The sequence below is a fragment of the Penicilliopsis zonata genome, assembly GCF_001890105.1.
Source record: "Penicilliopsis zonata CBS 506.65 unplaced genomic scaffold ASPZOscaffold_11, whole genome shotgun sequence".
In the NCBI taxonomy this organism is placed as follows: domain Eukaryota; kingdom Fungi; phylum Ascomycota; class Eurotiomycetes; order Eurotiales; family Aspergillaceae; genus Penicilliopsis; species Penicilliopsis zonata.
Window position 1 is genome coordinate 806221 of NW_019208920.1, and position 25964 is coordinate 832184.

General features: G+C 55.5%; 6 protein-coding genes across 6 annotated transcripts; 3 read left to right on the top strand and 3 right to left on the bottom strand.

Annotated features, from left to right (window-relative positions):
- The first annotated feature begins 3006 nt into the window (after nucleotides 1–3006).
- Nucleotides 3007–8224, top strand: ASPZODRAFT_26849 (hypothetical protein). Its single transcript, XM_022728067.1, has 3 exons — nucleotides 3007–6272; nucleotides 6335–6452; nucleotides 6505–8224. The coding sequence occupies exons 1-3, from the start codon at nucleotides 3131–3133 to the stop codon at nucleotides 8126–8128; spliced, it is 4884 nt and encodes a 1627-aa protein (XP_022580010.1). The 5' UTR covers nucleotides 3007–3130; the 3' UTR covers nucleotides 8129–8224.
- Nucleotides 8225–8525: 301 nt separating this feature from the next.
- ASPZODRAFT_52272 (hypothetical protein) lies at nucleotides 8526–10787 on the bottom strand (the record flags this gene model as incomplete). The annotated part of the gene is made up of 2 exons (XM_022728439.1): nucleotides 8526–9719; nucleotides 9765–10787. Coding segments are annotated over 2 exons (2217 nt in total), but the record flags the coding sequence as incomplete, so codon positions are not given.
- A 900-nt stretch (nucleotides 10788–11687) lies between these two features.
- ASPZODRAFT_144132 (hypothetical protein) lies at nucleotides 11688–14585 on the bottom strand (the record flags this gene model as incomplete). The annotated part of the gene is made up of 6 exons (XM_022724984.1): nucleotides 11688–12601; nucleotides 12682–13462; nucleotides 13540–13821; nucleotides 13905–14037; nucleotides 14119–14311; nucleotides 14468–14585. 6 exons carry the CDS (start codon nucleotides 14583–14585, stop codon nucleotides 11688–11690), a joined length of 2421 nt encoding a protein of 806 aa, XP_022580012.1.
- Nucleotides 14586–15208: 623 nt separating this feature from the next.
- ASPZODRAFT_134183 (hypothetical protein) lies at nucleotides 15209–19070 on the top strand. The gene is made up of 3 exons (XM_022723456.1): nucleotides 15209–15611; nucleotides 15675–15875; nucleotides 15935–19070. Exons 1-3 carry the CDS (start codon nucleotides 15411–15413, stop codon nucleotides 18884–18886), a joined length of 3354 nt encoding a protein of 1117 aa, XP_022580013.1. The 5' UTR covers nucleotides 15209–15410; the 3' UTR covers nucleotides 18887–19070.
- A 620-nt stretch (nucleotides 19071–19690) lies between these two features.
- ASPZODRAFT_69659 (hypothetical protein) lies at nucleotides 19691–20226 on the top strand (the record flags this gene model as incomplete). Its single annotated transcript, XM_022729593.1, has 3 exons — nucleotides 19691–19803; nucleotides 19868–19994; nucleotides 20062–20226. 3 exons carry the CDS (start codon nucleotides 19691–19693, stop codon nucleotides 20224–20226), a joined length of 405 nt encoding a protein of 134 aa, XP_022580014.1.
- Nucleotides 20227–20534: 308 nt separating this feature from the next.
- Nucleotides 20535–24783, bottom strand: ASPZODRAFT_153153 (hypothetical protein; the record flags this gene model as incomplete). The annotated part of the gene is made up of 5 exons (XM_022725942.1): nucleotides 20535–21526; nucleotides 21615–22627; nucleotides 22686–23980; nucleotides 24041–24309; nucleotides 24384–24783. 5 exons carry the CDS (start codon nucleotides 24781–24783, stop codon nucleotides 20535–20537), a joined length of 3969 nt encoding a protein of 1322 aa, XP_022580015.1.
- Nucleotides 24784–25964: the final 1181 nt, after the last annotated feature.

The following is a 25964-nucleotide window of genomic DNA, read 5'->3' on the forward strand; positions in this document are numbered from 1 at the left end:
GGTGCCGATGTGATGGCTGCACAGCAAGCAAACGGGTGCAGGGCCAGCGAGGATCGGTGACGCACGCCTGGTGACTCGATTGGAGGCGGAAAGAGGTCAAGTGGGCGACAGCAAAACAACTCAAGGGATGGCAGACGGAGGATAGATTGGGAGGAAGCGAGACGCGATGCAAGAGAGCAGTGGCTAAGAGGTAAGTAAGAGGCACCAAAGATCCAGACAGCGCCAGGAGGGAGCTCCGAGGGTGAGCGAGAGATAACATGAAGGCAGCAAGCAGTCGTTGCCAGGCGGTAAAGGACTGGGCGATGCAGGAGGCGAGGCGAGGCTGATGTAACGCTGTACAGGACAGGACGGTATTATTCAGATAACCAGTACCAGCCTACCAGGGAGACCTACAGGCTACGGAGAGGTAAATACCTAGGTACCTACCTACCTACCTACCTAGTTACCGCATGGTGGTAAATTCCCAAACTTACCCGTCAAGACAGTAACAGTGACAATACCGTACACCGCTCAGGGAAGCGCTGGTTAGACGCTGATCAGCCGTTTAGCTTGAAGGGCAACTGCACGCTGCAGAGCTCCGAGGACGTGTGAGTGGCTGCCTCACGGGAAGGGGGGAGGTCGAGGATGTGATCTATAGCATTAATATATCAAGAGATGGAGCTTCTGCACTGATAACAGGGGAGGAAGACTTGGAGCTCGCTGTTTGGCGCCAGCTGGTTGTGCGTCGATCCACGCTGGAATCCGGGGTGGCCTGGAGATAAAGTACTGTACTTAGTAGACCTTCGGAGGATAACTAACTAGGTAAAGTACTGTACTTGGTAACTAGAGACCTGTCGATTCAAGTATCTAGAGGTATATGTAGTTATGCCAGGTTTGGCTTATTGTAATACTCCGTACTCTGTACACTCTACTAGAAAGGTACTAACTAACTATCAGGGATCCTGGTTAGTGAACTACTACGTATCCAATTAACTTACTTAGTATACTCCATACTGATAGTCATGTTATCAACGCATAATCGTGTATGGTATGGCAGCTGACCAACCTCAGGCACTAATTATATGGTCGTTATGGAGAGAACTGCCTGGTTGGTTAGAGGCGATTGCTCCAATTACTCCATCCTATAAGATATCCATCTGGATAGACTCATGACCACTCGACTACCCTTGATCGCGTGCTAGATACCTATCTGTCAGCTCTTTTCCAGTTTAACCGACAGCTCTAGCAGGATCCTTGCAGTAGATGCAAAAGTACCTTAGGTACCGTACCTAAGTACCTGTCTAGCGCTGTATCGTCGTCACTTTATTATAACCATGCAGTATCTTTGATGTCTTTCATCCATGTTGTCCTCTGATCTATGTCATTTGAGCTTGCCTATATAAGCCGAAAACGATAGGCCTGCTATGTCAGGGTTAGCTGTCTCTGCTCCCTAGATGTGTGTCTGAGAGATAGAATTAGATGCTGTCGTCTGGCCGGATTATTCTCGCGTAGATTTGTATTGGATTAGAACCAGAATCATGGTGGAAGCTTCGATAGGACGGTTGATAGGCATGCTTCTATGCTAAACAGATCAATTTTAAGCTCCAAACTCTCTATATTGACCCCTTTCAAGCAGGCAGGAGAAGAGTTTCTCATAGATCGAGTATCTGTGGATGTGGGGAGTCCTTGTTTGTAGAGAAGAACTGGCTTGTTGGAGAGTATAGTATTCTTACCAGCCACGCAGGCAAGAAACAAGGGGCACGTATTCGTAGAAGACAGTCGTACAGAGAGTGTATGGAGTAGTATGCCATGCACATAACCCCGATCCAAAGACTGGTTTCAACGTCATGTCGGCGGTCGCCTGAATTTCCGTATGAATTACCACAAAGCTGCGACTCAGTCCCTTGCGAATCTGCGGGGGGCACATTCTTGTTGAGTTCATGCAGTTAGGACGCCTGGAGGTAGCTGGACGATAACAGCTAGCTGATCAATCCTGATCAGTCGATTCTGGAGTGTCTGATATTCACCATCGTACTCGAAGCAAGTTGCAAGTTGGTGGTAGGTACTTACTCTGCACAATCATTGTATCTGTAGAAGAATTATTGCCTGATCGTGGCCTGATTTGCTAAGCCGATGAGGTCATAATCCTATATCAACCAATCAGACCCCGTAATTTGTGCAACAGACACTTGCTTGATGATTGGTTGGTTTGTCACCGCCTATATATACAAACAGTGCAAACAGTGCAAACAGTGCAAACAGTGCAAACATACCTATCTATTCTACTGGATATACGAGGATATGAGGACTTCAGGGATCTCCAAGGCAATTAATTATCCTGGTCGCTATAGAGGAATAATGGACAGATAGTCTATTGGCGAGTCTGTCTTCAACCACAGACTGCCGGTCTGCTGACAATTGAAACCCCTTCTATAATATTCCATCTAGAGAGTACCTAGACCTCAACTCTGTGCTATTGAACCAGCTTTCCCCCCCCCATCAAGTCCGTCTGCACCAATTGATCGCTCACGAGCAAACAGCTGTCATAATAGCTACTGCGTCTTCCCCTCCTCCAACCTTCCATTCCGTCGAGACTTCCATCTCCCCCCCCTGTCAAATGGATGGCTTCAGGTTATCCTCTCATCGGGGCGGATGAGGGGCGTGTCGTCCGTGATTGGCTCTACGCGTCGGAACCACCACTTTGGCTCATCCACGGTCCTGGAAGCCTTGGAAACCCTCAATATCCCAACGGGAGTCTGAAAGGAAACCAAGCACATCCTGCCCTTCTGTCTCATCGCTGTTCGTCTTGCGGGATAGATTGCTTTGTCGCCAGACACAGTTACAGCTTACACGGCTACACGCATTTTCTTGACGCAGACCATCGCCATAAAGTGACACGCTTCCGTACCAGACGCGACCCCTCCGTTCTTCATCCGCGCCAGCATCGAGTCCACGGTTACCATAGAAGAGATCGAAGTATCAAAGTGACTCGTTCTTTCTTCGAGCAGAAAGAAATAAACAAAAAGGAAAAAAAAAAAAAAAAAAAAAAAACCATCCGATCGCCCGCAGAGCTCTCGCCTTCCCTTGGTTGTAGTGCGCTCTGGCCGTGGGCTGATAGGAGGTTTTCTGGGCATCACAACCACCGGGGCACATGAGTGGCAGGCTCTGGGAATCTTTCATCTACGATGACGTCGAGGGCTTCCAGCGGCTCTTGGTGGCCGCCAGCTCTGCAGCGACGGGTGGTGGCAATCAGCGAGGCATAGGAGGAGGAGGAGGAGGAGGAGGAGGGGTAGACAGCAGCCCTGGGGCGGGCCTGCTAGGATCCTCACCCAGTTCGCCGTTGAAGATCAATATCCGGAAACTCAGTGCTTCCTCGCCGGGTCATCATTCTATCGCAGATCACCGCAGCGGTTCCTATCGGTCAGGATCAGGGTTGTCCCGTGCAGAGCTGAACGCCCGCGATCAGTACGGCAGAACTCTCCTGCACCATATCGCATCGTCACGGAAACCAACCGCCATCGACTTTGCGCTCGCCTTGCTAGAAATCCCGTTGGTGGACATATACGTGCAGGACTGGGAGAGCGGGTGGACCGCGCTGCACCGGGCGCTGTACGCGGGCAATGCAACCATCGCTCAGGCCTTGATGGCCAGGGATATTCGCGATGCGACCGATTTCAGTAAAGCCGGGGCGCCGAGTCACCAGGTCGGGTCTTTGATCAAGATCAAAGACCGCGAGGGCTACAGTCCCTTTGATGTGTATGGATCAACCATTACGTCGCGCGAAATCAAACAGATCGTCTTGTCGCCCGCAACGATAGACCCGACCTTCCTGGATTCTGTGGACAGTGAGACGGCGTCGAATGATCCTCCGGCCCTCGGGGGTCACAATGATGAAGATAACGGGTACGTGCTTCGAGGCGCCATTAAACCGCGAATCAATGTCTTGGGCAGCGAGGTGTTCACCTTCGGGAGCAACAAAAACCTGAATCTTGGCCTTGGGGACCAGGATGATCGCCAGTTCCCGGAACGAGTCACCCTGAAGCGTCCAGAGCATCTCCTGCGCCGGTTCTATCGCGAATACCAGGAACGCGAGTCATCCAGGGATGGTTATCCGGAAGTCAGCAGCCGTTCTGTTGCCGACTTGCCGACCCTGATCAGAAACAAGCCGATTAGCTTCCAAAACATCGTCATGTCCAAACTGCATACCGCCATCTTGACTAATGATCCGGAGTCGAACCTGTTCATGTGCGGGTTCGGCCCAGGTGGACGCCTGGGCGCCGGGGACGAGTCGACCCGGTTCAGTTTCGTGTGCATTGAAACCGGCGGTCTGGCCGGCAAGAGAGTCATCTCGGTCGCCTTGGGCCAGGACCATTCGCTCGCCATCACGGAACACGGAGAGATCTTCAGCTGGGGCTCCAACAAGTACGGCCAGCTGGGCTACAGCCTTCCCCGGACGAACAACAAGAACGACATCCCCACCCAGACTACCCCAAGGCAGATCTTTAACCCGTTCAAAAAGGAGGCCATCCTTGGAGCCGCCGCGTCTGCCATCCATTCGGTCGTGTACAGCAGTTCTGGTCTGTATACCTTTGGCAAGAACGAGGGTCAGCTCGGTCTCGTGGATTCGGATGCTCGCTCCTTGGAGCTCCAAACCACGCCGCGGCGTGTGGGAGCAAGCCTGTTCAACTGTCCCATTCAGATGGTCTCGGCCATTGATCGTGCCACTGCCGTCCTGCTGCAAAACCACGAAGTCTGGGTTTTCTCCCAATTCGGGTATTCCAAGATTGCATTCCCGCTCGACGTCAGCTCCTCTTTCATCAAAAACAGCTTCATGGCCACCCGTTACGGCGCGGCCGTCAACTGTATCGTGAAGATCACCTCTGGCGGCAGCACGATCTGCGCCCTCTCCAGTTTCGGCGAGGTCTTCACTGTCCACGCCAACAAATCCGACAACGCCGCCGCCGCCTACACGTCGACGACCAACCCGCACAAGGCTCGGAACTCCCTCTCGCCGCCCGTCCGAGCATGGTCCGTCAAGAAATCGCACATGGCCGCCCGAGACGTGGACGTCGGTCAGGACGGATCCATAATCATCTGCACGCATTCCGGATCGGCATGGCGGAAGGAGAGACGGACAAAGACTAAGGAGGGGCCATCGGAAGAGTACAAGTTTGCTCGCATCCCAGGTCTGTCTCGCGTGGTAGCAGTCCGAAGCAATGCCTTTGGGGCGTATGCGGTGGCTCAGCGCGACTGCGACGTCACCAAGGAGCAGATTGTTGTGAGCCCCAGCACATTCTTGAATGACATGCTACCTCTATCCCCATTCAAGATGGGGACAGTTGTTGACTTGCAACACGCCCTGGATTCTTCCTCATCGGACTCTGCCCCCGGTCACGAGCCTCTCCCGGCCATCAAACGATCTCTTCTCTCGGCCTCCGACCTTGAATCTCTCTTTCTGTCCACTGGGTTTCCAACCTCAGATGAGATGTCTAACGGCGTCGCCTGGCTGAAATCCACGGTTTCCGACGCGCGGATTCCCGTCCACGAGTTTCTTTTGAGCGCCCGCAGTCCCGTTTTGAGGAAAGCATTTGGCGTTTTCCGTCAGGACTATTACTCTTCTCTACCCGACGTGTTTGCAATCGAGTATGACCAACACGGGCACAGCCAGCTGCTGTTCCCAGGCGTTGACTTTTTGACCGTTCTCAACCTCGCCTTCTACCTATATACGGACAGTGTGCTTGATGTCTGGCATCAAGTCAAGTACTCATCGGCGAACGCGTCTCGGTACCGCCAAGTTCGCGCCGAAGTCATGCGCCTCGCAACGCATCTGGGCCTGTCCAGTCTGGAACGGGCCGCAAGGCTGATGATCGAACCTCCTCCGTCCCTCACGATCGATATGGCTAGCGCGATTCTCGACCCATCTTTCTTCAACAATGGAGATGTCATCGTGGATCTAAACGGCGGAAGCGTCCGTGTCCACAGCCAGATCGTGTGCCAGAGGTGTCCCTTCTTCGATGCCCTTTTTCATGGCCGCTCGGGCGGGCGATGGCTTGCCCATCGTCGAACCCACCCGACGGATATCGTCCGCGTGGACCTGAAGCACATCGACACGGCCCTCTTTGACTTTGTGCTGCGGTACATGTACGCAGACACGGACGACCAGCTGTTCAATGAAGTCCGATCGAAGAACTTGGACGAGTTCATCGACCTTGTTCTCGACGTCATGTTTGTCGCGAATGAACTGATGATCGATCGACTGGCTCAGATATGCCAGAAAATGCTTGGCCGTTTTGGTAATGTCTAACGCCTGTCCGCTTCTCCTTATCTTCATTCTTCTAATTTAATTCTCTTGTAGTGGATGCACGAAACGTTTGTCATCTGCTGAATTCAGTTTTGCCTTGTTCCACCAAAGACTTCAAAGATGCTGCATTGGAGTATATCTGTCTCAATCTGGGAGACTTGCTGGCCAATAGGTATTTACTGGTTTACCCATACCATTGTGGAAATGGCCGCTGATCCCTTTAGATATCTGGAAGAACTTGATGATGATCTGCTCGGCGAACTTGATACCGTCTGCTACGAGAATCAAATGGCATACCACCCCGTCTCCCGAGGCCGTAATTCGGACGACTACGTCTTGGAGAAGTACCCGGAGCTTGTTTCCCTGGTGGAGAGAGATCGGCGTCGCAGGATCGACTCGATGAAGCTCAAGACACGTCTGAACCAGTTTGACGCGGGTGACGACAACAAGGTGCGGCCGATCGCTGTCTCTCCGTCACCAGCGAAAACGCGAACACCGACCAAGGAAACATGGAACAGTCCGGTGCTCCGGTCCCGCCAGTCGATGGGAGAAGTGCTAGGCCCCTTGGATGAAGAAATGGCTCTCTCCGGCCCAGCCGAGGCGTCCTCGATAAAAGGGAAAATGGCCATCCGGGGGCCCAAACCAAAGGACAGTCGACCGTCCCCTCCTGAGTCGCTGACCCCGGCGGCGAGCTCGAGTTTTGTAGAAGGCGGCGATTCGTTCAGCGATGGGAGCCATCTGGACAGCTTCTTGCTTGCAGGGTCGCCCTCGGAGTTGAAGGCCAGTGCAATGTATGAAAAGAAGATGAAGAGTCCAGACCCATGGAGCTCTTCTGCAATGTCGGTCTCCAAGAAGGATCTGAAGGACATCATGGCTGAAACGTCTCACTCTCGCCAGTCCAACCTCACCCTAGGCCTGTCGTCGTCCGCTCCCCGAGACAACACCAACAGCACAGCAGGGTTCGCCCCCAAGCTCTCGCAGAAGGAACGCAAAAAGCTCCAGCAGCAACAGGTGCAAGAGCAGCTCGCGGCCCAGCAGAAAGCCAAAGCATCGCCTTCAAACCCGTGGCAGATCCCGGCTCCTTCTCCTCGGCTATTGCCTACGCCTACCCCTCCACCCACCCAGAAGCCCTCTATGACGCTGCGTCAGACTGTATCTGGAACACCGCCGCCGCCGCCGCAGCAGCAGCAACAGCAGCAGTCAACGTCTATCCTGAAAGCCTTGCAAACTCCAAGTCGCAGCGTTTCCGCCACGCTGACACCTGCATCCGCGAGCCCTTCAAACGGTACAACGTCTGCTCAGCCGGCCATCCAGTCCATCCGGCACATCCCACGCGCAGAACCCTACCGGACGAGCTTTTCGTCGCCCTCGTCCAGCTCGCTTTCCCTCGCCACGATCCTGATGCAGCAGCAGATGGAAAAGGACGAGATCCGCGAAGCCGCAACGGCCAAGCACAATCTACAGGATATCCAGATGGAGCAGGAGTTCCAGGAATGGTGGGACCAGGAGAGTAAGCGCGTCATGGAGGCCGCGCAGGCTGAAGCCGCAGGCTCCTCGCGCGGAGGCAAGAGTATACCTCATACTATGCCGATAATCTCCCGGGGGAATAATAATGGTACTGGGCGCGGGAAACCTTCCGGCCCGCGCAGGCGCGGCGACAGAACAGCCTCGTCGAACGGAGCAGCACCCAAGTCCTCTTCTTCCTCCTTTGACTCGGTTCCGAAACCGCATAATCCCCGCCGCGAGCCAGACAGGACAAGAACGCATACCACTGAGACGCAGGGAGGGCGGCGGGGCGGACGCGGTGGTGCGCGGGGAAGACCTCGCGAGGTTCCTCAAGGTTCTTAGTACTTGTATAGAATAGACTTGTGTATTAATAAGGGAATCTACAACTACATACTTTCCAGTAAGCATATTATCTATCTCTGAGATGACGGTACTAGTATACCCGTATGAATAATGTCATGTATCACTAACTCTACAGTCGCGCCAGAAGGGTCCCCTTGAATCTACCCAGCCATGGAATAACAGACTAAACAAAGAAAGAAGAAAAAAAAAAAGTAAAAAAAGGTAATAATGCATGCTCAGGGATTAAGAATATGGCCCTTAATTTAGGTGCGTGGATGTCTTCCTGGCGCTGGGACTGGCACGGTACTGGCACGGTACTGGCAAGGTACTGGCAAGGTACTGGCAAGGTACTGGCAAGGTACTGGATAATGTACAAAGAGAGAATCGACCTTTAATGAGAGCTTGCGAGTTCCCGGCTCTCCCACATCCGACGGATCATCATCTCCGCCTCATTCGAGTAATACGCCGACTCGGTCATCTCGTCGTCGTTGTCGCTGCTGCCTGCGGCATGGGTCCCCTCGTCAGAGGTAGACAGGAGTCGCTGCGACGGATGCTGCGAGGGAGGGCGTTCCGGGATGTCAACCTGTACGGCGGCAGGCGCTGAATCAACTGCTTCAGAGATGGTTGTGGTTCGACCGATGATTTGCTTTGGGGGTGGGGAGGTGGTCGTTGGATTCCGCGCCTTGGCTTGCTGCTGCTGCTGCTGCTGCTGCTGCTGCTGCTGCTGCTTCCGTTCGGCGGAAGTCTTGAGCAGAGTCAGGGCCGGCGCAGACTTGATGGGTTTTGTCAGGGCGGATTTGCGGTCCACGGCCTGCACAGCGTTGCTGGTACCCACGAGGAAGCCCAGGCGGGCGAAGCTGTTGCCCGTGGGGGACTGGAAGCGGCGAACGACGGTCAATTCGGACGTGATCTTCTCGTAGGTTTTGCGGATGTGTTTCGTTTCACTGTCCTGAGGGGAAGCACCGCCATTGGCGGTGCCACGGACGGACTCGTAGGTTCCAAGCCCGTTGCGTCCATTCGTCGCTATGAAGGCCGGGTCCATCACGGCCGGCGCGACCGTTGCCGGCGCGCCATGGGCATCCGGGGGGGAGGTGTTCAGGGTCGCGGTCCGCTGCAGCCACAGTTTCTGCTGGGTGCGAGAGGGTGGCTCGGCTCCACGGGAACGAGGAGGGGACGAGACCTTGGATTTCTTCGACGCAGAGTCCGCCCGGCGCGGGGAGGGAGGAGTCTGAGGGTGGTAGTGCGGCAAGAATGAAGAGGGCGTGTTCGGATCGGAATCCGTCCGGAAAGACGCCTGGTTGCTCGCCTTGTTGTTGACAATAAATCGTGAGACGCCCCCTTCGATGGAGGATGAGGTCGCCTGGGTCTGGGTGCTCGGTGGAGTCGCTAGAGAAGTCGCCGACATGGTAGCCGCCAGCCGGCGAGAGGGGTCCTGTACGACGGCCGCTAGATTCGTCAGCGACACATTCCGAGACACCGTGTCGACCGCGGTGGGCTTGACCATGGCGGAAATCGACGACATGGCGGGCGGAGCTTTGGCGGAAAGCGAGGGGCTAAGCAGGCGGGAGGCGATGTCGAGATGTTCCGACACCTTTACAGTTTCGTGCTCTCTTGCTGCCTCTGCTGTGTGCGCCACGTCGGTCTTTTTATGCGCCTCGCGGTGATCGTCGCCGTCGCCGTCGTTCTCAGTGTCGTTGCTGTCGTTATTGTCGTCCTGGTGATTCTCGTCGTCGTCGTCGTCGTCGTCGGCGGCGGCGGCGGCGGCGGCGGCGTCAGGGTTGTGGCCACTCTCGGGGGTAAAAGGTTTGACAAACGCTTCCGGAAGACTGGTTGCTCGAGGAAACTGGGTGTACGAGCGTTTCACAAACGTCAGTGGATCAACAAGGACGGAGCCGTTGTCGGCACTGTCCTTGGACAGCGCGGCGACGGAATTACGTCGTGTGCTCTCCGGTGACTGGGTAGTGTCCTCCCACTCGTTGTCGTCGTCCGAGTCCGAGTCGACGAGTTCAAAGCCGACCGTCTTCTTCTTACCGCTGCTTGTGTGCGGGCGGTCGGTGACCAGCGCCTTCTTAGGCAGGACCGCCGAATGGTTCCGCCGCAGCGCAGGACTGGAGTAATTCTTCTTGATTGGCGGTGCCGTCGTCGTTGTCGTTGTCGCCGCCGTCGTCTTTTGATGATCCTCGACACCGCCGTCCCAACGCACGTGCTGCTGCTGCTGCTGCGTCCCGGGACTGACGGCGGGAGTCGTGGGAGCCGACCTCTTGCGGTAGTGATGGCGCGTCCCCGATGTCCCCGACGTCCCCGATGTCGTCGTCGTCGTCGTCGTCGTCGTTGTTGTTGCCGTTATCGCCGGCACTCCCTCCGAAGCCAGGTGTTGCGCAGAGGTCAACCGCTGGAGCTTGTTGAGCTGCTTGCCAAACGACGGGTTGCGGCCGTGGGAGCGATGGGCCCCACCGACAACATGCGGACGATGATGCGTTTTATGATGGCCCCCGACGGTCGCTCGCTGCTGCAGCTGCTGTGACGATTGCGACTGGCCATGCGAGTGGGACAGTTCCCCGGGCGTCGAGGGCGATGTGCGTGCGGAATGGAGTGCGTAAGAGGAGACGGCCCGGCGACCCAGCGCAGGTCTCTTGACAGGCGAGGTGGTAGTGGTGGTATTGTTGCTGTTGTTGTTGCTGCTGCTGCTGCTGCCGCCGTGAGTTGACGCTGGCATGATATGCGGTGGAATTATTATTAATATTATTATGATTTATTATTAGGCAGGCAGGCAGGGAACAGCGGCCGGGGGGGTTGGTTGGGCGAGGATCAGCACGACATCAACCGGGCGTCCAAGGGTGCCACGACAGGTCTCCTCTTGCCTATGATTCTTGTTTTCGGGGGGGCCAGACGCCCGGGAGAATTCGGGCTGAGGCGTTCAGACTTCACACAAAAGAGGTCGCAGCAGGAATGATGAAACCAGAACTGAACGGCCTCGCAGGGCGGCCTGCGTTTGCAAGACAGCTCGCGGGGCCTGGCAATTGGTGGGCAAGACAGACGAGTGGCCACACAGGGGACAGACAGGACAGCAGACGGCAGACGGCAGAGCAGCGGCCACAGGCGTGTCAACGGGGAGTCAGGCAGGAGTTGAGACAAATTGCAAGCACAGGCGAAGTGTTGCACAGCATCGAGGGAGGGAAGTGAAGGAGGGGAGATTCTCTCTGGTGAAGCTGGAGACTGAGAGCAGTTTGTGAAGTCACCGACCGGGTTTGGCGAGGCAGTTCCAGACCGGCGTTACAATACGATACAGTCCGATCCGGTATTATTGATTCCTGTCTCCGCATCTGCACATGCTGCCGCTCCCCGCTGTTACGTTACTGAAAGTTACGGTAATATAGGAGGTAGATACAGTAGTTCTTAGAACTGCCTATAGTGAGAGATTAGATGCAAATATCAATGAATTCCTATGTAAAGAATCGACAGAGTGAACGGCAAGTCTTGCCCCCAGAAGCCAGGTAGGCTGGTATCATAGCTTAAAAGACATCGTCATAACCAAGGAGGACTACTACAACGTAGGTAATCACAACTCGATCAGGCTCTCTTCCACCACCGGCCGCGCGGCTGGGGGTTGCTGCTGTGGCGGGGGTTGCGCTTGATACTGTGGAGGAGGAGGATGTATGCCGTGCCCCGGGGCGCCGTAGCCCATTGGCATCGGACTCTCGGTGGGATACTGCGTGGCCGGCTGCGTGTAGTAGTAGGACTGCGTGGCTTGGCCCATCGGTGGTGGTTCCTGGGTCGGTGGGGCGGTAGAGATGCTAGACGGCAGGGCATAGGGGTCTGTGGGATGCTGCCCCGGGGGTTGGACAGCTTCCGCAGCGGCTGCCGGGGGCTCGCTGCCGGCCTGGTATAGCGAGCTCCGCTGCAGCTCCGGAGACGATGTTGTTTGATATGGTGTCTCGGGCTCGACTGAGCGGGGTCCTGGCGGGGGTTGGTATTGGTGGTACCCGTCCGTTTCGCCGGGTGTCTGGGAAGGATAAAAACTAGCCGGACCGGGCGGTGCACTAGCCGCAGCAGCGTTGTTCGCAAAGGGCAAGACATTGGCGTGATGTAAGGATGATGAGGAAACAGGAGGGTACGGCCCACCGGCAGCATTCCAGGGTTGAACTGGAGGTTGTTGATATTGATGCTGGGGCTGGAGTTCAGCCTGGGGGTAGATATTGGGGTTCATGATGGTGCCGGCTGCTGGTCCCCTGCTCTCGTAGCCGGTGTGCTCCACGGGAGGGTTGCTCAGGTTTCCATAATAAAAGTTCTCGGCACCTGGCTGCCCCTCCGGTGGTGCCTGACCGGGCATGGTAGGGTAAATGTTCGGGTACGGGGAAGAAGTAGGTAGACCGAGTGATTGCTGTGAATATGCACTCGAGAGACGATCCTCCAACATCCGGTCATAATATCGCACCACAGTCGATAGCTTGGAGTGCAGGTCAAGGAGGGTGTCTGGATGAAAAATCACAGTCAGCGATGGGAGATTCAATGACTATATATCATGATGATCAGGGCTTTGGTAGGATACGCACCGTGCTTGCTCATCGTTTCCCCGTAACTTCGCGCTAGCTTAGGCCGGAGAGTCCCAATGCTCTCGTACAGCTCCTGTATTTGAGGCTCTCGCAGAATGGTTCCCGGTGGCTGGTGTTGTAAACGATCGACAAGAGTTGAGAAAAGGTGGATGTTCTCCATTTCGACAGCGCTCAGCTCGTAAGGGTTCTTGGGTAATGGGATATTATTGGTCGTGCTTGGCCGTCCTCCGACAGAGGGGTTGACCGGCGCGGTATTTTTCAGCTCTGCAGCGTACTTCTGTTTGTGTTCTTCCATATCGCGCAAGGATGCCTCGATGGCGGCCTTGAGGTCTGCGTCCTCCTCTTCCTCCTCCACGACCTGGGTGGTTTTTGTCGACGTCGTTGCTTCCACGGGCTTTGAGTGCGGAACGTAGCCCGACGAACCCTTGCCTTGGGCTTCCTCCAAGCTCATTTGCAATGCACGACGCAAGTCTTCGTCGAAGCCTCCCTCCGCTCGACCACTGCGCGGTTCCATCACGCTGGACTTGGTGATGGAGTTGTTTTTGAAGGCTGATCTATCTGAGAGCCCCGCCGGGGCGAACGACTTGGAGGTCAACTTTGCATAGCATCCATCATCGACACGGACTGGTTGTAGAATTCCCAGATGGGGGAGAGGGATGGTCTTGCTCGAGCACTGAGCATCGAACACATTGCCGCAGTTTCGACAGTGGTGTTTCCGGTTCATGAAGCTGAATGCGGTCCGACAGCGCATACACACGTCCGAGTCAATCCATTCAGGAGGCTGTCAGGCGACATGTATCAGCTACAAGCTGTTCTCCTACAGCCACACTTGGAAGTTGATGGAGTGGCAAAACTCACCGCGCTGCTTTCCAGCATGCTCCCGCTGATCTGGGTCTTGGGGGGGAACCGTAACCCTTCGCTTTGCAATCTCCGATACGTATCACCCAGGTACATCAGATCCATACGTCCCTGTGCAGCCATTGCCCAATCCTGGATCAGCTCCAGCATCTTATCTTTGACATCTGCGTTGAGCGGAGCGCCTTCGGCCTTCATGAGAGACACCAAGTTATCCATGAACTCGCGGGACGCAATCTCAGCTAAGAAGTGAGTGCCACCGTTCTTGACACATGTATCTGTAAGCTGTTCGACGTGTTACAAGTTGATCAGCCAACCGGTCCCAACAATCAACTCTCCTCTTTCCCCCGGGACACTCCCAAACTCACCTTCAACGTCGCGAGCTGCACGTTGGGATTGCGGTTCTCCAGTCTCCGCTTCAACGACCGCATTGCCTCCTTTGGCTGAACGCTTTTCGACCGGATGAGATCCGAAATCTCTAGATTCAAGGCAATGTCTTCCCTATTGCAAATCGGTCAGCTCTCCCGCACCCACGGCCCCCGAAGGCAACCATCCATCCAGTCGGCACTTTATCACACTTACAATGACGACGACGTCGCCCGCTCGATCTGCTCATCGAGCGGCGACGCCGAAGAAAACCAGCCTGCCATGATAAACAGAGAGAGAGAGAGAGCTCGCGGGGTGACTTCACAGGTAGCTTGTTTTGATGATCCGGAACCTATGACGTTGGGGGAAAGGGAGGGGAAAGAACCGAAAGTCCACCTTGAAAGGCGGTCTGCGAGAATCCCAAGAAGCCACTTGGAGAGAGCGGTGAATGCCGCAATACTTCACGATGCGAAAGACCTCGGACTGCCTCGCTGAGCAAAGGGCTGTCTTGCTCCCAGACGCTGCTGACGCTGAGCTCAAGGCAGAGAGATACTTTGATCCATACCAGGCACCCTTAGGTAAGGCCCGGAGCCACTGTTGGTGGCACAGCCAGTGAGCGTGTGGGATGGAGTGGCTGACTCAGCATGGGTGGCGTCATAGGGCGAAGGCGGTGAACTGGCCATGTGTCCTGTTATTGTGTATGGTACGGTATGGTATTTACAATACTGAATACATCCCCAGACAATATTAATCTGTTATTGTGGAGGTTACAAGCTGAAGTGCACCGCATGAGTAGTCCAAGGATAAGCTGAGATTTACATCCTGATCTAGACCTTTGATGATAAGTGGCTTGAATATTTATAGATATAAAAGCTCAAGGATCTAAGGATATATTGATTTGGTCAATGGAAGATATATTCCTCGGGCAAATGACGAATTCGCCGTCATGTTGCAGGAATTACATTTTATGGAGCAGTCATTACCTAGTACCTAGGTAGTAATAAATGTTGTTTTGCCTAGATATGCCCATGATATAAACATTAATAGGAGAGAGTATAATTATTATAGGCACCTACTAGGTACCTAGATACCTAGTTAATAATATGACTTAACTACAGTAGTTAGCTACCTAAGTATGAAGGCGGATCTGTATTGTAATCCTTCGTATCGTAATAACATAACACAGGATTCCTTACCCCAGAAACCATCCCACCTGCCAGCAGCCTCTTTGTGCTTCATCATCCGACGTCCGTCTCGACTTCCCTCGCCACGAGTCCTGGCACGGCTGGTTCTCGTGTGTTTGCAGTGCTTGCGTCCTCGGGTTTACTGTGGATGCCTGCGAAAAGAAAGCTCGTGTTTGCAGATCCGTTTTGTTGTTGCCTGCGAGTCGCCGCTTTCGCTTCTTCCTTGGTGCACCGTGACAAACAAACACCTTTGCCCCTCTCCCCGCTCCATCGGAACACTCCCCTGATCAGTTTGTGCCATGAGGTTTGCCATCTGAGACGATCATGACCTCCGATGCAGCGGCCCTGCCGTCTCCGCCGAGTTTCTCGCCATGGAATGGCGGAGCATCTGGTATACACTCCGGCGGAGAGCAGGCCAGCAGACCCGTGTCATATGCCAATGGCAATAGGCCGAGTGCCCGGTTTCCCAATATCAAAGATCTCCAGGATCAAGCTGCAGCCCTGGATGTGAATGAAAACACATCGGTAGGTCGCTTTTGATACCCCATAGGATTGGTTTGACAGCGCTAATGACGACGGGGGTGCCAGCTTAGTATTTTGTTAGAACGGGCAAAGAAAGCTATCGAGCAAGCGAGGGCCTTTTCGGACAATGACCAACCGGATAAAGCCTATGTCTACTACCTTCGGGCGTCGGAAATCACAATCAACATCATTCCCCATCATCCCGATTACCGATCGACCGTCACCCAGCGTCCAGGATGGTACAAGCAGTTTGCGGAGTTGATGATGGTATACACCTACAAACTGGATATGTGGATAGATCGCCCGTCAGCTGACAGGGAGAACAGGCGGTCCGGACGAAGCAGGGTACCATGGACGATATCAAACAGCAAATAATCGAAGACAATCTCAGGAGCAACGTTCAACCCGCCGGCAGCAGTGTGTATGTCTCTGAAAATGTGAACCAACGGGTGAATTCTCCCTCAGCCGGCGACTACAGTCCGAGAGGCCGCACAGACGAGATTGATGGTCACCGACTGCGAATGCCCAGCCCGTCAGATTATCGAAACTCCTCGGATCTCGCTCCACGACCCAACCGGTTCTCCACGCAGGCCGACGATGTCCTTGCGCAGCGCTTTGCACGGTTAAAGGCCACATCCCCTCCATCAGTGGGTGTGATCAGCAATGGGCAGAACGGCACGGTATCCATGCCTTCGCCGCCAAGGCATCTGGACGATTACCCTCCTCGACCACCGTCGAATCTGTCCCAGGGGAGTCTTACTGCTTTCCCGGCCCGACCTCTCGGACCGCGTAAGATGGGATCATCTCCGGGGGTTCCAACACTCCCCCCCAAGATTCCCTTGACTCACTCCCTCCCTCGGGCTCCAGACCCAGCCTACAGTCCCGTGTGGACGGTTCCCACGCAGCCTCCTCCGAACCCGCCGCGGACTTCAATGGAGAGCTCCCGTGCATCGACCTCTAGGTATTCGCAGTTCGTTGAGTCGCCTCATGGAAGCCCTCACCGTGCCGGCTTGTTGGATGACAACCCATACCGTTCGCGCACCCCCAATGGTGGTGTTCAGACCAGGGCAACCAAGAGCGCCTCTGCAGAGCTGCCGTACAACACAAGTGTGACAGCTCAGAAACTGATGGACTACCTCCGCAAATACAACATCCTACTCATCGATGTCCGCTCGCGAGAACAATATGATAATGGACATGTCTATGCCAAGTCGATCCTCTGTATTGAGCCCGTGGCCTTGAAGGAGAATGTTTCTGCGGAAGAACTGGAGGAACGGCTTGTTGTGTCCCCGGAGCACGAGCAGGCCCTGTTTGAGAGACGTAACGAGTTTGATATGGTGGTCTACTACGATCAGAATGCGGCCTCGGTCAGCTACCTTGCTGGCTCTCCCGTGGGGACCTCTGCCCCGCATCTTCGAGCTCTGTACGATACTCTTTACGAGTTTAATGCCTACAAGCCACTGAAGGATGGGCGCCCGCCCGCCCTTCTGCTGGGCGGACTTGATGCCTGGGTCGACCTGGTCGGACCCCAATCGTTGGCCACCTCGACGACAGCTGCTGTGATGGGATCCATCCAAACGAAGAAACCTGTCCGAAACCCCGGGCGACCGTTAGGACGGGTCCCCACGATGGCGAGCGCCAATTCTAGCTTGGAAGTTCGCAAGAGGCGGTTGCGCGAACAAAAGCCGTTGAACCCGGACGAGTTGACGGCCTGGATGGAACGATCGAAGAAGGAGGAGATCGACACCAGCAGCTACATTGGGGCGGAAGAGCTGGCCGAAGAGCCGGAGGAGGACGCCGACGCGGTGGTTCCTCCAACACCCTCGTTTGTGCATACCTATGAAGACTTCCTGCGGCGGTTCCCGGAGCCGCAATCTATTCAACAGTCGATGGTTATTGCTCCGGAAACCGGGGTGGCTGTTACGAACTCTGCCGCTCCCGGGTCGTCGTCCCCGGCATACCATGCGACGTCTGTCCCCATTGCGCCTTCTCGGCCTCCCCCAGCCGTTCCGCGACCAAGCTACAGCGGGGTGTCGGATGGCTCACAGATCCAACCGCCGCTGGAGCGGCAGAACTCGGCGGCGCGGACCGCGCTGTATACGTCGTACTCGGCGCTGAGCCGGCTGAAGCTGCCGCGGACGGGGCTGACGAACTTTGGGGTGACGTGCTACATGAACTCGACGCTGCAGTGTCTGAGCGCGACCGTGATGCTGAGCAAGTTCTTCATTGACAACCGATTCCGGTACTATGTGCAGAAGAACTGGAAGGGATCGCATGGGATCATGCCCGGGTTGTTTGCGAACCTGATCCGATCGCTGTGGAAGAACGATGTGGAGGTCATCATGCCGACCTCGTTCCGCAACTTCTGCGGGCGGTTGAACGTGGAGTGGGCGATCGATCGGCAGCAGGATGCGAAGGAGTTCTTCGACTTTGTGGTGGACTGCCTCCACGAGGACCTGAACATCAACTGGCAGCGCACGCCGCTGCGGCCGCTGACGTTCGAGGAGGAGGTGCAACGGGAACGGATGCCGATGGGCAAGGTGTCGCGGATCGAATGGGACCGGTACTGCCACCGCGAGGAGTCGTACATCTCGTCGCTGTTCGCGGGCCAGCACGCCAGCCGGCTGCGGTGCATCACGTGCGGGCGGACGTCGACGACGTACGAGGCATTCTACAGCATCAGCGTGGAGATACCCGCGACGGGGGCGGGCGACATCTACCAATGTCTGCAGAGCTACTGCAAGGAGGAGATGCTGAGCGGCGACGAGGTGTGGAAGTGCCCGTACTGCAAATGCGAGCGGGTGGCGACCAAGCAGATCATCCTGACGCGGGCGCCGCAGATCCTCGTCGTGCACTTTAAGCGCTTCTCGGCCTCCAAAACGCAGAGCGCACGCAAGATCCACACCCCGATCGAGTTCCCGCTGCATGGCCTCCGGATGGACGAGTTTGTGATCCCCTCGATGAATGCCAATGCCAATGCCAATGCCCATGCCCATGCCCATGCCCAGCTGCCGTCTGGCGGGGAGTACTCGACCGGTCCTCCCTCGCCGACGGCGGGGCCCTTTACGTACGACGCCTACGGCGTGCTCCGGCACCTGGGCAGCTCGATGGGCAGCGGACACTATATCTCGCTGGTGCGAGATGCGCAGCGCCACTGCTGGCGCAAGTTTGACGACGAGCGGGCGACGGACTTCCAGCCGCAGGACCTACGGCCCAAGGACCGGCTGCAGAACGAACAGGCGTACATTGTATTCTACGAGCGTGTTCCAGCGAAGTGATTTTCTTTTCCATTGTGCACCATAGACGCATTGACGATGTATATCATTGGATACGAATGATGATTACGAAGTACATAAGACTTGGTTATAGTAGATACCTCCTAGTTATATGATTAGCATACTATTACTACAGACTAGCGTTGCAGACCGACTTGAATAACCACTCCAAATGGTTACTCTGTGAGTCTGTCCTCTCTATTATCTAATCCAAGGCCGATTTCTTTGACTCAAATGATAATCGGCCTCTTCTCATTCGCAGATTCGTATCAGGCCACCGCCACGATAAGAAGAAGGTGAGAGAGAGGAGAGCGTCTGGACTCTGCAGCCCGGAGTCAGCGGGATAGGCTTCAAGTGCATAGAAGTACATGGAAGGACGGAACATGGGGAATCTAGAATAGAATGAGTCAATAGAAGGAGGAGAGATGCCCGTCCCTGGGCTTTGCGTAAAGAAACGCCTATCTGGATCTCCCGCGGTGCTTGCCGGAAATTATCCTCCTGCACAGGCACCAACACCTCCTCACCTCCTCCTCCTCCTCTTTCTTCTCGGGTAGACTCTTTTTCTCTCCGCTCTCGTTCTTCAACCTTTTTGCTCTCTTCTCCGTTGCGCTCTCCAGTCTCGATTCTTGCGGTTTCTTTCCTTTGGTTATTTATTTATTTATCTATTTAATTTTTCGTTTCAGTAAGTCTGCACTGTCTGCTCCTTATCTGTCAACAATCTCAACAAGACTCAACAATCTCAACACCACTCAACACCTCTCTCTCTACCTTTATTCCTTAGATACTACCTAGTCTAACAGTCTAGTCATGTCGAAGGAATTCACCCTCTCGGAAATCGCCGAGCACAACACCAAGAATGACCTGTACATGATCGTCCACGACAAGGTGTACGACTGCGGTTCTTTCGTCGACGAGCACCCGTAAGCACCACCACATGGGAATCCCCTTCTGAAATCATAACTCACAAATCACTGAATTGCCTAGTGGTGGCGAGGAGGTTCTCCTCGATGTCGCCGGCCAAGACGGCACGGAAGCCTTCGAGGACGTCGGCCACAGCGACGAGGCGCGTGAGATTCTCGAAGGCCTCCTTGTTGGAACCGTGAAGCGCATGGTACGTCTCATTTCCTCTATCCTTTTATCTATACCCCTACTCCTACTCATACTCATACTTATATTAGCCCGGCGATCCCGCCCCCCGCGCCCAGGCGCCTTCACAGTCCTCCTCGTCCTCTTCGTCGTCCTCTGGTGGATTCGGAATCGGTATCTACGCTTTTCTCGTCATCGGCGGTGCCCTCGCCTATTTTGCTTTCCAGTATACGCAGGCTGCTAGCCAGGAGCAGTAGCGAGTAGAGGTAGATTGTCTAGATGACGGGGATCAGAGACGACTATCGTTTCGAAGAAAAAAAGAGATAGGGGAATATAGGGGAAGTGATAGATGATAATAACCAGTGAATTCATTACATTACGTTTCATCTTGTACAGGAGTCCTTGTCACTAGGAATCTATTCAATCTACTGTAATGCTTTGAAAGATGGGAGATGTAGATGTGTATACAGCTTTGAATGTAAATAAAATAACAAGAAATGAGAATATGGTCAATCTTTTTCTCTCCCCGCTATCCTCCTCAATATTCCTCGATAGAATGAATCCATTACTTACTGCCCCCCCGCACGGCTTCGAGAATCAAGTCCCGCGCCGCCTCGACCCCCTCCTTGCTCCCCTTGACCTCGATGGCCTCGCCCTGGGCCTGACCCTTGGGCACGTTGATACGACACCCGGTCTTCTTGCGGATGGTGTTGATCTGGCTGCCTCCCTGGCCGACCACGAAGCGGTACGTGCGCGGGTCCGGCAGGATCAGGTACCCCGTCGCCGACTGCTGGCCGGCCGCGGCGATGGCCTTGTCGAGCGCGGCTCGGGCTTTGGCCACGTTCTCCGTCGGGCCGGATAGAACCCAGGGGATGGTGGTGGTGGTGGTGGTGGCGTCGCTGGCTTGCGGCGGGGGAGCGTGCTCGACGACCTTCCACGAGTGCGTGTCGGCCGGGAGGGCGCCGGGCTCGTCCGTGATCAGCGGGAGGGCGGCAGTGGTCTCGCGCGAGTCAATCATGGCGCTCGCAACAGGGCTGGGCTTGGGGGGCACGGGCTGGCCCGCGTGGTCGACCGTCACCTGGTAATCGTTGCGCAGGCGGCGGAAGAACGAGCCGTTGTCCGAGATGGCGTGGTGCAGGTGCCGGGGCACGGCGACCGTCTCGCCCTGCTGGCCCTGTAGTAGGGTGAGGATGTGGGCTTGGGCGTCGGCCACCGCCGTGCTGGGACCCTTGATCTTCACGTCTGCCCGTCCGGACCCTTGCTTGGGGATGTCCAGGCTCACGTTGAACTGCGACTCGATGCCCCGGCGCGTGTCGCCGCCGCGCCCGATCAGCAGCCGGTGCTGCGGCTGCGGCACCTCCAGCGTCACCACTGTCTGGTCCTCGCGCTCCCGCACAAACGCCTCGATCGCCGCTTCAATGTTCGCTACCACCTGGCTGCTACCTTCGAGCCGGATCGTCGACTCGCTGCTCTCGGGTCGGGGGAACTTGACCGTCCGCGCAGCCGCTCCATCGCTAGGACCGCCGGCGTCAGCCACGATCTTCCGGATATTAGATCCTAAAAGAATCGTTAGCAAGTTTTTTTTTTTTTTTTTCCTTTTCTCACGTCACGTCAACTGTCTCGTCAACTGATGAAAATTTCTTACCCCCCGCTCCAATCAGAGCCTTGTGGTACTTCTTGTCGATATCAATTGTCTTGGTGACGGTGGCGTCAAACTCGGACGACCGCTGCTGGAGGATCTTCTTGGCTTCCTCGACCTGCTTCTTGGTACCCTTGATCTTGATCTGCACGCGGCCCGAGGCGTCGGACGGGTCATTGGCGCCCGGCACGTCGATCTGGGCGCCTGTGTCGGCGCGCAGCTTATCCATCTCACGGCCGCGCTGACCGATCAGGGACGGGATCTGGCTCTGCGCCACGGACACGGTGGCCGCGTGCGAGTGATCGACGACCCACTGGAGCAGGCTGAGGATCTCGTCGCGCGCCTGGTCCGCACCCTTGCTCGGTCCCTTGACGTACACCTCATCGGCGGCCGGTTGGGGGCGACTGGGCCGTGAACCACCGGTTTCACTGGCGGTATCGGCCACGGACTGGTCATCCGCCATGACGGCTGTGGCCGCGGCGGCGGCGCGCGGGAACTGGACGCGCACGTTGTACCGGTCCTGGAGGCGGTTGACCTGGCTGCCTTTCTGGCCGATGAGTTCGCGGTGGTACTGGGCAGGGATCTTGAGGATATGGGTGGTCTCGTCCTCCAGCTTCTTGCCTAGGTTGATGATGCGAAGTTTGGCGGCGTCGGCCTTGGCCTTGGGTCCCTTGACCTCCACCTTGCCGTTCTCGACCTTGATGTCCACATCAAACTCCTCCCGGAGCTTGTTGATGTTCTCGCCGCGCTTGCCGATCAGGAAGTTGGCGAACTTTTGCGGGAAGTCAAAGGTAGTCGTGTATCCTCGTTCCAGGTCATCCTTCTCTTGCTCAACGACAAACGCCTCCAGCTGGGCGACGAGATCGTCAATGGCTTGGGTGCGGCCACGCAGCGAAACCTCGCACTTGGCAGCGGCATCCCGGCCACGAACATCCCCGACGATGGCACGCACCGGAATCTGCCCTTCTTCCTGTGCCTGCTGCTCGCGAGCAATGAACCGGCGAACCTTGTCTTGATACCTAGAGAGGAGATTAGTGTAAAGGAAGAAGGAAGAAAAGAAGAAAGGGATAAACGTACTTGCCCGGAATGTCGACGGCCTTGGAGACGACGTTCGACTGATCACCCAGAGTGGCCAAGAGGTACTCCTGGGCCTCCTGCAGGGACTTTTCAAAGGCGGCAACATCGGCAGGCGAAGGTCGTTGCCTGGGAATCTCAAAGGGAGCCCCGGACGCCGAGGGTCCTTCGTAGACAAGGAAGACGTCGGAGGAATCAGACTCGTCGGGGACCAGGAGATGCACGCCAAAGTCATCCTGGAGTTTGCTTGCGCTGCGGGACTGCAGGTACGGATGGAAATAAGGGTCGACGGAGACGTTACGGATCCTGGTGGGCGGGTGGGCCTGGACGACATTCATGATGTCCGAACGCGCGCGGATGGTGTTCTTGCCGTCGCGGGAATAGACTTCCCAGGTGACGGGCCCGTCCAGGGAGGGCGGGAGCGCGATGCGGGCGTCGTACATGGCCTCAAGCTCCTTGATGATTTGGCGTTCCTGGAGGTAGCGGGTCAGGGCGCGCGCGTGGGCGTGGGGGCCCGCGGGGGCACTCGGGTGCTGGCGAGAGAGGTCGATGCTGGCCATCTGCATGCTGGTGGCAAGATCCATGGCGCGGTTGATGCCCGCTTCGATGCAGCTGGGGGGACCGGTGATGGTGAGGAACTCGCTGTCGTCGGACTGCGGGGGGAGGATGATGGCGCAGCCGGTGTCGGCCAAGAACTCGTGCAGGGCGTCGGCCTCGTCGCCCAGGATAAACTGGTGCTGACCGCGGTTAATCGCCAGCTGGCGGAGGGTGAGCTGGTGCTGCAGCTGGGCGGCGAGACTCTCAATCTCGGCGCGTGCCTGTTGAGTGGCGGCGCGCTCACCAGCGATGCGGATGTGCCTCTCCGGCACGGGGGCAAACTGGATCTGACCGAGGCCGGCCTCCTGCGGTGGAGGCTGGCTGGTCCAGGTGTCGTAGCGGGGCACATGCACCTGGGCCTTGGTCCGCTCCTCGATATCTCTCAGGTTCGCGTTATGGGCACCAGCGATGAAGGGGAAAAACTCGGGCGGAATGGACTTGAGTTTGAGGTTCATGTTCGAGGCGCGTTCCTTGACGATGGCCTCGATCTCCCGGCGAGCCATTTCCGCGGCCACAGCGTCACCTTCGATCAGGACATCGATCGTGTCGCCATCATCATCGTCCTCCGCGGCGGGGGATTCGTCCGCACGAGGAACTTGGACGCGGGCACCGGTACGTTGCTGGATTTCCTGAACCACAGCACCCTGGCGGCCGATAATATGAGGGCGAGCAGAGGTGGGGATTGGCACGCGGACCGATTGCTACACCATGTTAGACTTGTACACAAAAAAAAAAAATCAAATGAGCAGGAAAGCAAGTACCTTGGATCCAACCTGCTGAGCAACCTCCTTGAGGGCCTGGCGAACGGCATCTACAGAACCCTTGCCTTCGAAGATGATGGAACCTCCGGGGCCACCGCGCATGTCGACATTGGCCTTGGATCGCTTGGAAATGTCACGTAGAATGTCACGCAACGGCTTCTTGAGCTGGCCGCGGGGGAGCATTTGGGAGGGGACGAGTCGAAGCTGTTCCATGTGCTTTCCAGGCAGAGACATGATGCGAGGCGCGCCAGAAATATCCAAACCGGGTGCTATAGCATGAAAGAAAAAAAGAATTAGTTGTGATTGTCACTCCCGGGGCCATTCAGATGAGGGGAAGACGAACCGGCTGGCTGAGCGCCATTGGCGCCATTGGCGACCGCGGAGGCGAGAGAAGGCTTCGCACCCCAGGTAGCCGGAGCGGCGGCCTTGGGCTTGGGGCCGCTGCCAAGGGCAGGGAACAATTCCTCCGATCGGACGTCAAAGGCCGGGCCGGCCTTCTTCTTCGGCGGGGGGGCGGCGGCGGCTTCGACGGGGGCGGCGGTGGATGATTCGGGCTCGATGAGGGGGCCAGGCGTTGTGGGCACGGCAGACGACAACGACGACGACGGCGGAGGGTGGATCACGTCCTCTTCATCCTTGACTTCTTCGACCGTGACTTTGTGGGCTTCGTCACGAGCATGCTGTTCCTCGAGCATCGCGGCCAGGGACTTGGTGCCGTTGGCACTGGAGACATCCGTGGCCATGGTGAACAAACAGACAAGGGAGAGAGCGAGAGAGAGAGAGAGAGAGAGAGAGAGAGAGAGAGAGCTATTGATTTAAATTCTGGTGTATAAATTGATAATTAGTCTCTGTGCCAAGTGAGCTGGATCCAAGGGAAGCATCTTGCGTACAACCAATTGCCAAATCCAACGTTGAGAGAGGTTGAGTTCCACGACGCGAATTGGATCCAAGAGATGATGAGAGAAGATAGCAAATCGAGAGAAGAATAGATTAATGAATAGAATCCAGGAAATGCACCCGGTCAGAAAGCACGATCTTTCTATCTGGCGCTGGATACGCAGCACGAACGCCTATCACACGAGGAGGTTCGTGTGACGCCAAGAGCCGACGAGGGCGCAGTAAGAGGAGAGAAGAAGAGAAGAAGAGAAGAGGGGAAGAGGGGAAGGGAGAGAAGAGAGAGAAGGGTGAGGTTGAGAGAGGAGGGGAGTGGGAGAGGAAAAGGGAGTTGGCAGGCAATAATGGACGAGGGAGAGAGAAGGTCAGGGAAGAGGAAGAGGCCAGCATCGAAGGTCGGCGTGGGAAAAAAGCCGGGGCTGCTGAGCCGCACTCCGCCACTAAGAATTGGCATGAGATAGCGACGTTTAGCAGGGAGAATTCAAGGGGAAGAATGGATAGAAAGAGTCAATTAGTATATTAGAGGGAGCGGTTTATTAATTGATCTTCAATGGCTGTGTAGACCCGAGTGAGGCTGGTGAATACTGATTCTTGAGTCTATTGACAATATTAATATTTCCAATATTGATATCTATCCACAATAGTATCATATTATAGATACTAGGTAGTTAAATAATAGTATTGATTGAATAACTCGATAATCTCAATGGCTTTAATTGATTGAGTAGACTGTAGTTACTGTCCTGTAGGCTGTCACTATATGGAGTAGGTACTAGATCATATGTACTCCATCATAAGAGAATTGAGAGAAGATTGGTTGAAGAGTATTGAAGAGTATAGCAGAGAGTTCATAATAAATAGCTATTAGGTAACTACCTGATTACGTAGAGTTGAAGACTCCTTCTAATATATTATTGTCAGTCAATATGAGACGTTGATAATAATAAATAAGCCAAGATGTCAAGGAGGCTTTAATTATCCACTGTTATTATTACTATTACAGTACCTTATGACAGTATGACACAGTACT

Bases quoted from the DNA above. Each gene is read 5' to 3' on its own strand.
- ASPZODRAFT_26849 (XM_022728067.1), top strand. From the start codon at position 3,131: ATGAGTGGCAGGCTCTGGGAATCTTTCATCTACGATGACGTCGAGGGC. The intron at 6,273-6,334 runs GTAATGTCTAAC...ATTCTCTTGTAG, and splicing joins GAAAATGCTTGGCCGTTTTG to TGGATGCACGAAACGTTTGT. The intron at 6,453-6,504 runs GTATTTACTGGT...TGATCCCTTTAG, and splicing joins GGAGACTTGCTGGCCAATAG to ATATCTGGAAGAACTTGATG.
- ASPZODRAFT_134183 (XM_022723456.1), top strand. From the start codon at position 15,411: ATGACCTCCGATGCAGCGGCCCTGCCGTCTCCGCCGAGTTTCTCGCCA. The intron at 15,612-15,674 runs GTAGGTCGCTTT...CGGGGGTGCCAG, and splicing joins ATGTGAATGAAAACACATCG to CTTAGTATTTTGTTAGAACG. The intron at 15,876-15,934 runs GTATACACCTAC...CAGGGAGAACAG, and splicing joins AGTTTGCGGAGTTGATGATG to GCGGTCCGGACGAAGCAGGG.